The sequence below is a fragment of the Rhamphochromis longiceps genome, linkage group LG2, assembly GCF_057381845.1.
Source record: "Rhamphochromis longiceps isolate RC_006_pf linkage group LG2, R_longiceps_female_GT1.1, whole genome shotgun sequence".
Classification (NCBI taxonomy): Eukaryota; Metazoa; Chordata; class Actinopteri; order Cichliformes; family Cichlidae; genus Rhamphochromis; species Rhamphochromis longiceps.
Window position 1 is genome coordinate 10,254,658 of NC_140558.1, and position 14,212 is coordinate 10,268,869.

Below are 14,212 nucleotides of genomic sequence, written 5' to 3' on the forward strand. Positions count from 1 at the left end.
AATGTTACCATTTAACATAATGTAAAATGGTAACATTGTAAACAGAATGTTACCATTTAACACAATGTAAAATGGTAACATTGTAAACAGAATGTTACCATTTAAGCACAATGTGAAATGGTAACATCGTAAACATAATGTTACAATTTAACATAATGTAAATGGTAACATTGTAAACATAATGTTACCATTTAACATAATGTAAAATGGTAACATTGTAAACAGAATGTTACCATTTAACACAATGTAAAATGGTAACATTGTAAACAGAATGTTACCATTTAAGCACAATGTGAAATGATAACATTGTAAACAGAATGTTACAATTTAACACAATGTAAAATGGTAACATTGTAAACAGAATGTTACCATTTAACACAATGTAAAATGGTAACATTGTAAACAGAATGTTACCATTTAACATTATGTTAAATATAACTAACGGATTTACTTTACCAAATGGACCATCCCGGCCTTGCCGTATTGGTCTATTTAATTCACCTTTGTTTTTATTGTTTATTTTATTTTCACTTGCTACACATAGGACAGACATGACTGGGGGAAAGAAAGGGGAGAAAGAAAGAGGGAAAGAAAAACAGCAGGGAAGAGGAATGGTGATAAAGGGCAAAAAACAAAAACCAACAAAACAAACAGACAAAAAATATATATATCAGTCACTTCAACTCAAAGAAGTCCAGACGCTTTTCTTTCCAAGCTCCTTTGACTGACTGTTAGGACAACTTATTTATTGCAAGCATGCAGTACAAGAATAACTCGATGTTTCTGACTTTGCATTACGAATTGTTTACCCACTGACAAACATTTCAAATGAAATTAAATTAAAAAACAATTTGCGGTAACCTGATTTTAATTCAAAAAGAATCATTAACAACACTTCTTGTAATGGTGTCAAAATCAGCCCAACTTTTATTTTCAAATGCAAAAAGTAAAAGAAAATGAGCCAACATACTGGACACATATAATTGTCAATATAATTGTTTATAAACAATTATACTGTCATCATTGTTACAGATATGGAAACTTTATTAACAATTTGTCCAAGTAAAAAAATGCCCTGCTAATTGTTGGGGTTTTCTCTCCTCTAGCCCTTTCCTTTAAGCTCTTCTTTACATCCCCCCACCCCCACCTTTTCTTTTTTCTTAATAATATAACAATAAAAACAATTGGCTGCATTTTAAATGTGTCAGATCAATGTCTTTATTCAAGAATACAAGAAATGGTAATAGCTGCATGTGTGTTTGTGTGTGTGCATAATATGCATACTTTACTTGTTGGATCCAAATCCCACAAGGAATCAAATAAAACAAGAAGACAAACAAAAACAAAACAAAAATATATTTCTCTCCCTTCCCAGGTCAGGTTCACAAAAGCATTGCAGCTCTTTATTCCTCTTGTACAGCTCCAGAGTCTGTCAGCCAAAAAGAAACTACTGAGGTTCCAACACCCAGTGTTTCTGTAAACACAGATGAAAATGAACAGTCATCCACATCTAAAAGATTTGTAGATTCGAGGGACCGGTATAATACATCTAGTACATCTTTGTTTAAACCTCAGAACACAAAAAGGGAACAAACCATTGTATACAGATTTAAAAGTGCGCAAAGCAACGAACAGTCACCCTCTGAAACAGCTGAGGTTATCACAACCATTGTTTCTGTAAATACACAGGAACAGTCACCCACCTCAAAAAGATTAGTATATTCAAGGGACCAGTGTATCTACTCTGGTCAAAAGAATCCATGCTTCGTACTGATGTCCACAATTCTTTTTTATTCCTCTCACAATCATGGAGCACCGTGAAAACTAGAAACGAGTAAAATAATATCAATAGCACATATGACATCCATCTCAGCCACTTATTTCTTTTCACAAGGTGCACAAGTGCTTAACAAATAACAGCATAATGTTTTTACCGTGTACGCCTTGTAAAACCAGTAGTAGAAAAGTTGTAGATTCGTGCTCTTGTGGGGGAGACGTATGTTATCCACCACCTCGATAGCTAGCCGAGAGTTCGAGGGTCACTAGAGCCGCCGAGAACGCATGAACTACTTACGGTAGGACGTTTTGCCAAAGTAAGACGTTTTGTCAGAACACCGAGTCCTCAGGAGGATGCAGCCCATGAATTTGGACACGATCTCAGATGCACTTCTGGTGTTGTCATGGCAACCCACACAAACATTTCAGCGTCAGCTACAATGAGGCGGAGCCCTTACTGGGACACTGAGCTCAGGTAGAGTGAAAGACAACATTTTTCCGCATCCAAAACAGCAGCGCTGTTCCTGTGACCTCTAGTAAAGCCTCTACTTGGGAAAAGGGAGTCTTTCATCAAAGCATCCTGCAGAAGTTGAATAAAAATATGCAAATGTTTAAATGATGCAACTTAATGAAGGCTGACAGCAGTTGTACTATTTTACATTGCAGCGAACAGGGGTGACCATTATTTTCAACGTTTTTACAGCATTTTTCACATTGAAAGTGAAATAATATAAATAATGTCTCAATTAAATTGCGTTAATATTTAAAAATACAAAAACTACAGCTTTGTTCACAAGCCAATAAAAATGTACTTGGGCCAGTGGTAAATGAAAATAACACTTATTCAGCACCTGGTTGTTGGCTCTGTATGCAAACTGCAGGGGGTCCAGGAGGGGGGCCGTGAGGGTCTTAAGATAGGAGAGAACCAGGCGCTCAAAAGACTTCCTGACCAGATGTCAGAGCCACAGGTCTGTAGTCTTTTCGTCCAGTGATCTTTGGCTTCTTGAAAGCTATATATGATATAAAAATTATATAAAAACTGTTAATCAGCAAAAGAAATGATATCATAGTTCTTATAAAGAAAGCCTCTATCAATCAAACACCAGCAGTGTAGCAATGTTGTTCACTTACACTGTATATAAAACACTGATTTTGGCTACATCCAGTTTTTACTGTATTATAAACATTTTTTACCATGAAGAGTAAAGTGTTTGGCATTTTTGTCATTGTTATTGAGCTCAGAGATCAGGCCCAGCCCAGTATCTACCTGGTTATGAGCAAGGAGCTGGAGGTGATAACTCAACAATAACCAGGCCATGCATGCATGGATGGATGCATGGATGGATCAGTTTGTAGGCTGTGTGTGGTCAGCAGCAGGCTGCTGGGTGTGGACCAAGAGGGAAAGCCCAGCATGTGAAACCCATCAGCAGAAGGCCAGAACAAAGGTGCACAGACAAACGCAGCCCAGACACTCAGGCAGGACGAGTAAAATAAATGGCAGCAAACACAGTATGATGTGGTAAAATGTGCTTTCTTTCACAAACAGATAGCACAAACAAGAATCACAAGAATCTCCTTTGTGGTTCTTGTTTTTCTTTTGAGTACATTAATAAAAAGTTGAAATAAAGTGGCAATAAAATTCATGCACTGAAGACCACACGAAACCCTGATTCACCCTACTACCTGTTGCCTTCACATTCCATTTGCATCCCTTGTCCACAGAATCAAAAATGACCCTTCTTCACTAAAGATCGAACATAAAGCAATTGCATTTTAAATGGAAGCCCATTTTGCATTAAGAAACACTATCAGCAATCAGAAATTGTGTATATCAGAGTTCTCTGTTTTTACTGTCCTGAAAACTGCATTAATTCAGTGGATGCGGTTAGGTTCAAAACAACGTAATATAAGAGGGCAACCAATTCAATCTAAGAGGGATCCAATTTTTATCCATTCATGTACCAGCTACTGGCTTTTTGCTGTTATGTTCTCATATCGCGTGAGAGTTTATTTGCCAGGTGTCAGAAGTCTAATAATAAAGCTCCGGCACAACGTGGTCGAAGTTACCCGCATATCGGATCGCATCATGTCAGTGAAGATCGACGCCGACCCGACCGTCCTACGGATTATCTCCTGCTATGCACCACAGACCAACTGCCCCGACAAGGGGAAGACAGAATTCTGGCGCGCCCTCGACGACCACCTGCAAACGATTAGCCCTGAGGAACACGTGGCGGTAGGCGGCGACCTAAATGGACATGTAGGCAAGGGGAGAGACGGATATCACCGATTCCATGGCGGCCAAGGATTTGGGACCAGAAACGACGACGGTTGCCGGGTACTGGACTACGCAGAGGCCCACGATCTTGCCGTGACCAACACCTTCTTCAAAAAGAAGCCGGCACACCTCATCACGTACTCCAGCGGCGGCAGAGACACCCAAATCGACTACTGGCTAGTCCGAAGACCCCATCTCAGCCTACTCACGAACGTAAAAGTCATACCATCAACCAATATTGGCCCTCAACATCGGCTACTTGTGATGGATCTCCGACTCAACCTTGGCCAACGACGACGAAGAACACCAACCACGACGGTGGAGAAGATCAAGTGGTGGCGCCTCCCTGAGGGATCCAATTTTTATCCATTCATGTACCAGCTACTGGCTTTTTGCTGTTATGTTCTCATATCGCATGAGAGTTTATTTGCCAGGTGTCAGAAGTCTAATAATGAATAAAGTTCAGGATATGCTTAAAAACTCACCTCAGTATAGCCGTCATCAGAAGGAAGTGCGCTTCACTGACTCATCAACTTGTCTCAGGCTTTCCACAAAGTTTCACAGTTGACCTTAAAGTAAGATGCTGCAAGCTTACCTTGCAGTGTATTCCTTTTCAAGGTCTAAAGACCTTAATGTGCGCTATAGATTGAAGTGATTTGAACTGACAACAGGGCTAATTCAGCACTTCAAGTTAACATCAATAAAAGTTTTTAAATTTATTCTGATTTCCGTTTGTTTTCATTGCCTGTGCTATCTGTTATTTAGTTCAAATTGTGGGTAGATAATGCTGTGCTGTCATGTGACCTGTTCTCTCATGTGTGCCTTTCTCTTGTTTTGTATGTATTTCTCGTTTGTTATTTATTCCTATTTTATTCCTGCAATTGGTATGGAATTCATTTTTTTTTTAAATTGATCAGTGTTTTGAAATTAGATGTGATGAACATGTGACCTTAATTTACAAAATCAACATCATGTTGGATTCAATGAGACATGAAACTAGTGCATGAAACAGGTCTCAGTAAATGTTCTCATAGACTGCAATACACTGCCCCCTGCTGGTCATTATAAAGTCTGCAGATGTCATTTGACATGAATGTCATATTTGTGAAACAAAATAAAGGACTCTGTAAAATAAATGAAAATCAAATATTTATATACAGAATATTTATGTAAAAATGCTGAAAAAGACATTTGAACAAGATGCACACCCAGTAAAATTAAAAAAGAAAAGAAAAGTCAGTTTTATCATGTGACTATCATGCTGTCATTTCTGCACAATGCACTTTACACCAGATCAAAATAAAACACTGTGAGGTCGTTCTAACCGGAAGCCCAGAGAGCTTCGACAATGCAGCACAATGCCCTGAAGCATCAGCATCAAAATATACTTCAAGTACCAAAAAGTACTCATTGTGCAGAATGCCCTATTTTTGAATAGCTGGACATTTAATTACTTTATCACCAGCTGTGACTACAGCTGATAATCAACCATGTTTCATAGGGATGTGACTACATTTAGAAATGTCACGCATTTTTAGGTATAAAGCAAAAGATGCAATGAAATAAATAAGCTATCACATATTAATCCAAATGAATTCACTGAAATACATCTGCACATTTCTGCAGCCTGACTTATTACACACGTGAACACAGTACACATTTGTTTACTGCAAGTTTGTTTCAGAGATGTGATGCAGTTAAATCTGTATGCGTCTGTTTCCTTGTAGTGTTAGTAGAGATGGTGAACCTGACACAATCCTGTGTTTGGTGTGAAGGAAACCAGTTAACAGCCGGTTTAGTAAAATTCTCTTGAACTCATGGAAAACTCATCGTCGTCTCGAAGTGAGCAGCTGAAGCGTCCCGTGTGATCAGAGGTCCTCGTCGTCCTCGCTCACCATGACGTCGAGCTCTTTGTCTTTCCGTACGACGCTCTCGGTGATGAACTCCTTCTGCTGCTCCTCCAGCTCACGCAGCTCCGCCTGCAGGCGCTCCAGGTGGAGCACTCGCCGGTTCCTCAGCAGCCGGCTGGGGAATGGGTTCATGTCGTTGAAGGCGATGCTGGTCAGCTTCCTGCATGGACACACGCAGGTGGAAAGGACTCGATCACCAACACAGAGGAACTGGAAACTGATCAGCTTGAGTGTTTCTGTTTTATGCTGCTTGATACTTCAGGTACTGCAGTTTGAGCAGGAAATACTGGACTGACTGGACCACATGTATCCGAGAGCTGCAGATACTTAAAAATCTTTAAATCGTTGTTACTGTGATCAGGGAAATTTAAACTTCCATCCATCCATCCATCCATTCGCTACCGCTTATCCTTTTCAGGGTCGCGGGGGGCGCTGGAGCCTATCCCAGCTGTCATAGGGCAAGTACACCCTGGACAGGTCGCCAGTCTGTCGCAGGGCTAACACACAAGGACAGACAACCATTCATACTCACATTCACTCGCAAATTTAAACTTCTCACAAAATTTCAGTAAAAAGGGTTTGAAGCTCAAAGATTCAACAGCTACATCCGCTACACTTCTGAGAGTGTAACAGCTCGTAGATTAAGGCGGGTGGAGGCGAGTGCGTACCTGGCATTGGAGACGGTCTTTGTGAAGAAGCGTAGGTACTGGTAGATCTCCACGCTGTCGTGAATCTTCAGGATGTCGTCCTCTTTGTATTTGAACAGAGCCAGAGTGTATCTGAAGATCACCTGCAGCACAGACACGCATTTCATAACAGGACACTCACGCCACACAATTAATTGGAAACTTTGAGGAGGTGAGTCATAAAATTACTCTTTCAGTTGTGGTGCAGTTGGGCCCTTTACTCATTACAGCTCTGATCGATTTCCAATAAGCCACTTGGTTCCTCAGTTGCCAGATAATATTAACTTACTTGGTAGTTGAGCTTTAAGTTTAAATTAAACTTTTGGGTTGGATCTACGTGGCTGAAGCTGTTGTCAGCATTTATCCCTGTGTGGTATATATTTCTGTGTCTGAACTGTGATTTTATTTCCTGAGACAAACGATGTAAAAGCTGTGCTGCATTTGTCACATTGCAGAAACAAGCCCAAAGGCATTGTCCCGCTCATCGTCTGGATTTACGCTGCTTGTGGTAGACTGTGAGGTCGTTACTAGAATGATCTGCTTTCCCACTCCTATTTCATGTCACATGACAGTTCCCCATGCTTAGTAAACAATGTCTTATTACTCCTAAAATGTAAATAAAGACATCTAAAGGTCAAAACAAAATCATTTTTGTTTCCATGGACACTACTGTGGTGCATTCAAGTGTTGTCTGCATTTCTGTCATGGTGTGTTCGGGTGTACGGTACCTTGGTACCCTCATACAGGAAGGCGTCCCACAGAGGCATCAGGATGTCGCTCGGCAGACTCTCCACAAAAACCACCAGGAACCAGTTGAAGGTGACCAGAGAGACGTCAATGTTGTGATCCTCAAAGTGAGATGCCAGGCGAGGAAGCTTCTCCGCCATGAAGTCCTTCAGCACGCGCTGGTCTGCCTGAGCACAAAGACTCACAGAGATCAGCCTCACTGATCACTAAAACAGATCACAGCAGGCAAGCAGGTGAGTGTGTCTGCTGACCTGAGAGGCCACCAGATTCTTGGTGTAGTAGTCCTGAGGCATGATGGCTTCCACCACTGCCACCAGACACCAGAAGGCATCTTCTTCACTTTGGAGGACCAGCAGAGCGAGGGCCGCTAACCTGTGGACATTCATGGAAGGTGAGGTTCTGCCTGGAAGGCGGGTCCACATAAGAACTCAGATATAAAATTTATATTTTTGTTCTGACCTGTTTAGTCCCTGGCAGTAGCCAATGGCAGGGTTATGCCAGGAGAAGGCCAGAAGGATGCGGCGGAGCTGCTGGAGGGCGGGGCTGGACGGCGAAGAGAAGTGCTGATTGGTCGTCAGGGTTCGGTGAAGGTCCAGCTGGACCTGCCTGGAGGCAGGATTAGGAGCTGTCCGACTCTTCTCACACAGCTGGAAACAGAACAGGATTACTGAGTGCTCGCCAGCATTCCCAACAGGAAGAAGGAGGAGCCACCTGTGCTCAGGTGCGGATAAAGCACTCTCTCTCTCTACAGCTGTACCTGCTGATAGCGTTGCGGGTGGCGCTCTTGGCTTGTCAAAGTTCTGGCTCGGACCAAACAGCGCCACACTCTCTGCCGATACTCCCGAGGGACGCCTTCACGCACCAGAATTTTGAGCTCAGGTGTGATGATGAAGTCATCGTTGGACCTGCCTGCAAGGTACTGAGCCCAGCGGCTCAGCAGGGGGTGCTCTAGACACTCCTACAGGGACAAACGAGATCGCCAGTTACTGAACATCGTAGCTCTTGATCAAAACTGGAAAAAGTTTCTTTGTAGGAAACTGCTTCCCGGTTTTGGACTGTCGGTCGGCTCTGAACAGGACATGATGGGCAAATAATATAAAACATAATTAATAAATAGCATTAAACATACAAAATAATGTTGATTATGACTATAAAGACTAAATCTTTAATAGGGGACATGTAACCACGGTAACTTCTGACCCCACTTCCGCCAGTCCCTTTATTGTGGCGGGAATGAACCCTGTATAAGTTCCGGGTCAATCAGCTGCATGTCCCTGCTCCTCTGGATGCTGTTGTCCCTGTGGTTGGCGTACTTGTCAGATATCGACAAATTTTACACTACAGACCAGTTGACAGCGTGCAATAACCCGGCCGATTCATCCATCTTTACACTACCTTACAATCGACGAGGTCTTCACCTCCTGCCGGACAGGTTTCCACTGACCAGCAAGGGGCACGACCGCGTCAAAGCCAGACTGGACCAACTCCAAGAGTATAACTCACAGCCCATGATCTCAACCCACCACAAATACAAAGGGTTGTTGTTGAGCATGTGGTCCGAAACCCAGACATAGGCACCACAACTTCACTACGTCTCCATGCTTTTTCAGGAAGGATTCCTAAGCCAAGTAGTGAAGCAGATTTTGAATCATGGCGTTCCCAAATTGATCTACTGCTTGCCGACCCCAGTTTGTCAGCTCTATACGTCGCCAGACGTATTATAGAGAGCCTGTTGTCACCTGCTGCTGATTTGGTTAAAGGTCTAAGTCCCAACACATTGCCTTCAGTCATACTAAGTGTACTTGACTCCGCTTTTGGAACAGTTCAAGATGGTGAAGAATTGTATGCTCAATACTTAAATATTCTTCAAAATCCAGGTGAACGACCATCCGCTTACCTCCAAAGATTGCAGCTAACCCTCAGCAGTGTTGTAAAGCAAGGAGGACTTGCAGCTGCTGACATGAATAAACATCTGCTGAAGCAGTTTTGTCGTGGGTGTTGGGATAACACTATACTAACCAAGTTACAATTAGAACGGCAAAAGGACAACCCACCACCTTTCTCTGACTTATTGTTGTCGTTACGGACAGAAGAAGACAGACAAATTGCTAAGGAGTCACTTATGAAAAAATACATCGGTTCATCAAAACAAAAAGCCAACATCCAATCCCAAAGCACTTGTTCTTGTTGGCATTCTACAGCCAATGAAGAGCTAAAAGAAATGAAAAAACAACTCCAAACCCTCCAACAGCAAATGTCCCAACTTTTGTCCCGAAAAAGTCCAACCGAGTCAAAGTTTAAGCCATGACAAAACAAGTCCAGTCATTCTTCACCTCAGTCAAATACCAAACCCAAGCCATGGTACTGTCTTAACTGTGGAGAAGATGGCCATGTTTCTTCCACCTGCAACAACAGAGCAAACTCCAGTCTTGTTGAACAGAAAAAGAACCAATTAAGGAAAAAACAGCAAGAGTGGGACGCTAGAAATACTTCATCTTTAAAGTAGAAGGAGCTTCTGCGGTGGGACACACAGGAGCTGCGTGCACTAACAGTCCCAGAAACCACAAAAAATTTCCATTGCTGCCAAAAGGGCTTGTGGGGACCAAAAGCACAGGACAAATTCAAATCAAGGGCAACCATTTCAACTGTCTTCTTGATTCTGGCTCTCAGGTTACTACCATTCCTTATTCCTTCTATAACAACTATCTTTCAGACCATCCAATCAAACCACTGAATGATCTGTTGGAAGTAGAAGGAGCAAATGGACAAGCCGTACCTTACCCGGGATACATTGAGATTAACATGACGTTCCCAGCTGATTTTCTTGGTTCATCCATTAATGTTGATACACTTGCTCTTGTCGTGCCTGACGTCCAGCAATCACCCCCAATGATACTTGTTGGTACCAACACTCTTGACGTTGCGTACAGCAAACACTGTGATACCCTCTCTGAGCAGTCATTCCTGCCAACTGGTTCCGGTTACATTGCAGTTTATAAAATCCTCCAGTGTCGCCACGTCCAGAATTCGAATGACCAGTATGCTCCTTGAAGTCAGACCAACCACATACCATTACTGCCGGCCAAACCACTGTCCTTGAGGGATGCCTGGTCACAAGGCTATTCCAAGGTGAGAAAGCAGTTATTCTGGAACACCCCACCTCCAGTTCTCTGCCTGGTGGACTCCTAGTAAAAACCTGCCTTGTGGACTTACCTAAACATCAGCCATGTTTTCTGCCTGTTGTAGTGAGTAATGAGTCTGACCATGAAATCCACAATCCAGCTCGAGCTATTATTGCAGAAATCAGTGCCTTCCAGGAAGTCATTTCCAAAGAGCAACATATCCAGTATTCAGACCAGTCTATAGAGTCGTTACCTCCATCTCAACCACAATACAACTTTGGAGATTCCCCTTTAACTCCAGACTGGAAAGAACGCATTGTTCAAAAACTCAACAGTATTCCTGAAGTATTTGCCAAACACGATCTGGATTTCGGCAGGACCGACAAAGTTAAACACCAAATCAAATTGTCCGATCCAACTCCTTTCAAGCAAAGACCCCGACCAATTCACCCTCAAGATCTTGATGCTGTAAGGAAACACCTGCAAGAACTTCTTGACTCTGGCATTATCAGAGAATCCGACTCACCATTTGCCTCTCCAATTGTGGTTGCACGCAAAAAGAACGGGAGTGTACGTCTTTGTATTGACTACCGCAAACTCAATCTGCAAACAATCAAAGATGCTTATGCTCTGCCTAAACTGGAAGACATCTTCTCCGCACTTGTAGGATCAAAGTGGTTCACGGTGCTAGACCGCAAGTCAGGTTACTACCAAATTGAAATGGAGGAGAAGGATAAGACAAAGACTGCCTTTGTCTGCCCATTAGGATTTTGGGAATTTAATCGGATGCCACAAGGGATTACCAATGCACCAAGCACATTCCAACGGCTGATGCATGGGAGAATTAAATCTAAAAGAAGTCCTGGTTTTCATTGACGATCTCATTGTTTTTGCACCAACTCTTGAGGAACATGAAGCTCGCCTGCTGAAAGTTCTCACCAGACTCAAAGAGTTTGGCTTGAAGCTTTCACTTGAGAAATGCATGTTCTTCCAGACATCTGTGAAGTATCTGGGCCATGTAGTGTCCCAGGCTGGTGTTGAAACTGATCCGGACAAGAGTTCCACACTCACTTCTTGGCCAGTGCCAAAAAACTTGAAGGAATTAAGATCTTTCCTTGGTTTTGCTGGGTACTACAGACGTTTTGTCCAGGGATATTCGGCCATTGTCAAGCCGTTGCATGATCTCACTGCTGGTTATCCACCTTCCCAGAGGAAACTGAGACGAACTGCAAAGCCAGAGAATTACCTCAACCCCAAAGAGCCATTTGGAGGACGATGGGCGCAAATGTGTCAACAAGCTTTTGAGTCCATTATTGACAAACTTACTTCTGCGCCAGTTCTGGCATTTGCTGATCCCCGGAAACCATACACACTCCACACTGATGCCAGTGCCACAGGTCTTGGTGCGGTGCTGTATCAAGAGCAGGATGGAAAAAACAGAGTCGTAGCATATGCCAGCAGAGGTCTTTCCCGGAGTGAGTCAAAGTATCCCGCCCACAAATTGGAGTTTCTTGCTTTGAAATGGGCGGTGACTGAAAAATTCCACGACTATCTTTATGGTGCTCAGTTTACAGTTGTGACAGACAGCAACCCATTAACATACCTCTTATCATCAGCAAAACTTGATGCTACCGGTTACAGATGGCTTTCAGCTTTGTCCACTTTCACCTTCAAATTAATCTACAGAGCAGGAAAGCAGAACTCGGATGCTGATGGTTTGTCTCGCCGACCTCATGGTGAACTGTCTGATGATCCTCTGTCACAGAAAGAACGTGAGCGAATCTGGAGATCTGCATGGCGACATCTCAATGAACCAGATCATGTCTCTATTGACCAGCATACCATCAAAGCAGTTTGTGACTGTCATCTGGTGTACAGTTCAAGCACTGATCCTGATCTTGCTCTGGTGTTATCCATGTCTGTCAATGTCAACAGTCTGCCTGACAGTTTCACGGACGACATCCAGTTCACCTCCATGGTACTCCCCCAAATCTCAACAGCTGACCTTGCAGCCAAACAACGCCTTGACCCTGTCATCCGGCATGTCATAGCTCAGGATGAGCAAGGAGAGTCACCACCACCATTCCTGAGGGAAGAACTTCCCGATCTACCTCTATTACTGCGAGAAGTAAATAAACTGAAGCTCCATAACACCCTTCTCGTCAGGAAGAGACAAGTGGGAAGTGACTTCACATACCAGCTAGTGCTACCCGAGGAATATCGACCAGTTGTACTACACCACCTACATGATCAAATGGGTCACATGGGAATTGACAGAACGCTGGACTTGGTCCGTTCCCGGTTTTATTGGCCTAAGATGACGAGTGATGTGGTCAATAAAATAAGACACTGTGAAAGATGCGTGAGATGCAAATCTCTATCTGAACGAGCCGCACCTCTCATCCCATGGAACTGGTGTGTGTGGATTTTCTCTCTGTGGAACCAGATCGTGGAGTCAAAGACATACTTGTCATAACTGACCATTTCACAAAATATGCCATTGCTGTGCCAACACCAAACCAGAAAGCCAGGACTGTTGCCAAATGTTTATGGGACAACTTTCTTGTGCATTATGGTATCCCAGAACACTTGCACAGTGACCAAGGCCCTGACTTTGAATCCAGAATCATCCGAGAGCTTTGTGAAATGGCTGGGATCCACAAAATAAGAACCACTCCATACCATCCAAGAAGCAATCCTGTTGAACGGTTTAACCGAACATTACTGGATATGCTAGGAACACTCACAGCTCAACAGAAATCCCATTGGAAAGATTTCGTAAAACCCCTGGTGCATGCATACAATTGCACAAGAAATGATGTTACAGGTTTCTCACCATATGAGCTTATGTTTGGCCGCCAACCTCGCTTTCCGGTGGACTTGGCCTTTGGACTACCCCTTGCCAAAGAAGGATCAACATCCCACAGACAATATGTGGAAAAACTAAAGTCCCACCTAGAAGAAAGTTACAAGCTGGCCATCGAAAACTCTGAAAAGGTGATGAAACGTAACAAAAACAGATTTGATAAAAATGCCACTGCATCACAGCTGAATGTTGGAGACAGAGTTCTTGTGAGGAACGTGCGGCTAAGAGGCAAACACAAGCTTGCAGATAAATGGGAGTCATCTGTGTACATTGTAGTGAAGAAAGCCGGCACTCTTCCTGTGTATACAGTTCGACCCGAAGGCCAAGACAAGCCCCTGAGAACTTTACATCGAGACCTCCTATTGCCCTGTGGGTATTTACCACCTTCTGAAAAGGAAAGGCTTACTAAGCAGAAGAGAAAAATGCTTGTCTTACCCGTGTCTCCTGTACGTGCTGATGATGCTGATGACAATGACGAAGAGGAACTCGTCTCATACCTACCTGTTCCTTTCTCTGCTGAACCGGTCACCTTCACAACAACCATTGACTTACCCAATACTCCGCAACCTGTTCCACTTATCAACCAGCCAGATGTCCCCGTAGTATTGGCTACAGAGTAAGAGAATGCTATTCTCCCAGAGGAACCTGTACCTGTTGAAGAGGAACAAGTTATTGCTAACGGAACCTTGGAAGCTGGCTTTGAGCCAGTTGATCTTGCAGAAACTTCTCACGATGAAGAAAGTCTGTCTTCTGATTCGGAAGCATCCAGAGGTAACTTGTCACAACACTCACCTACTGAATCAGAGCCTCTCAGTCCTGAGGCAGAA

General features: G+C 43.2%; 1 protein-coding gene across 3 annotated transcripts in view; it reads right to left on the reverse strand.

Annotated features, from left to right (window-relative positions):
- Nucleotides 1-5,223: 5,223 nt before the first annotated feature.
- Nucleotides 5,224-14,212, reverse strand: part of LOC146676995 (TBC1 domain family member 2A-like) — a 33,282-nt gene continuing 24,293 nt past the window's right edge. Inside the window, exons 13-18 of one of the 3 annotated variants that reach the window (XM_085417392.1) lie at nucleotides 8,155-8,355; nucleotides 7,857-8,044; nucleotides 7,649-7,769; nucleotides 7,379-7,564; nucleotides 6,633-6,754; nucleotides 5,224-6,124 (exon numbers count right to left, since the gene is read on the reverse strand). In XM_085417392.1, the coding sequence (XP_085273518.1) occupies nucleotides 5,923-6,124; nucleotides 6,633-6,754; nucleotides 7,379-7,564; nucleotides 7,649-7,769; nucleotides 7,857-8,044; nucleotides 8,155-8,355 (1,020 nt within the window). In that variant the 3' untranslated portion in view covers nucleotides 5,224-5,922. Of the gene's footprint in view, nucleotides 6,125-6,632; nucleotides 6,755-7,378; nucleotides 7,565-7,648; nucleotides 7,770-7,856; nucleotides 8,045-8,154; nucleotides 8,356-14,212 lie in introns of those variants that run through there. The other 2 variants (XM_085417393.1, XM_085417394.1) reach the window with 2 other exon arrangements.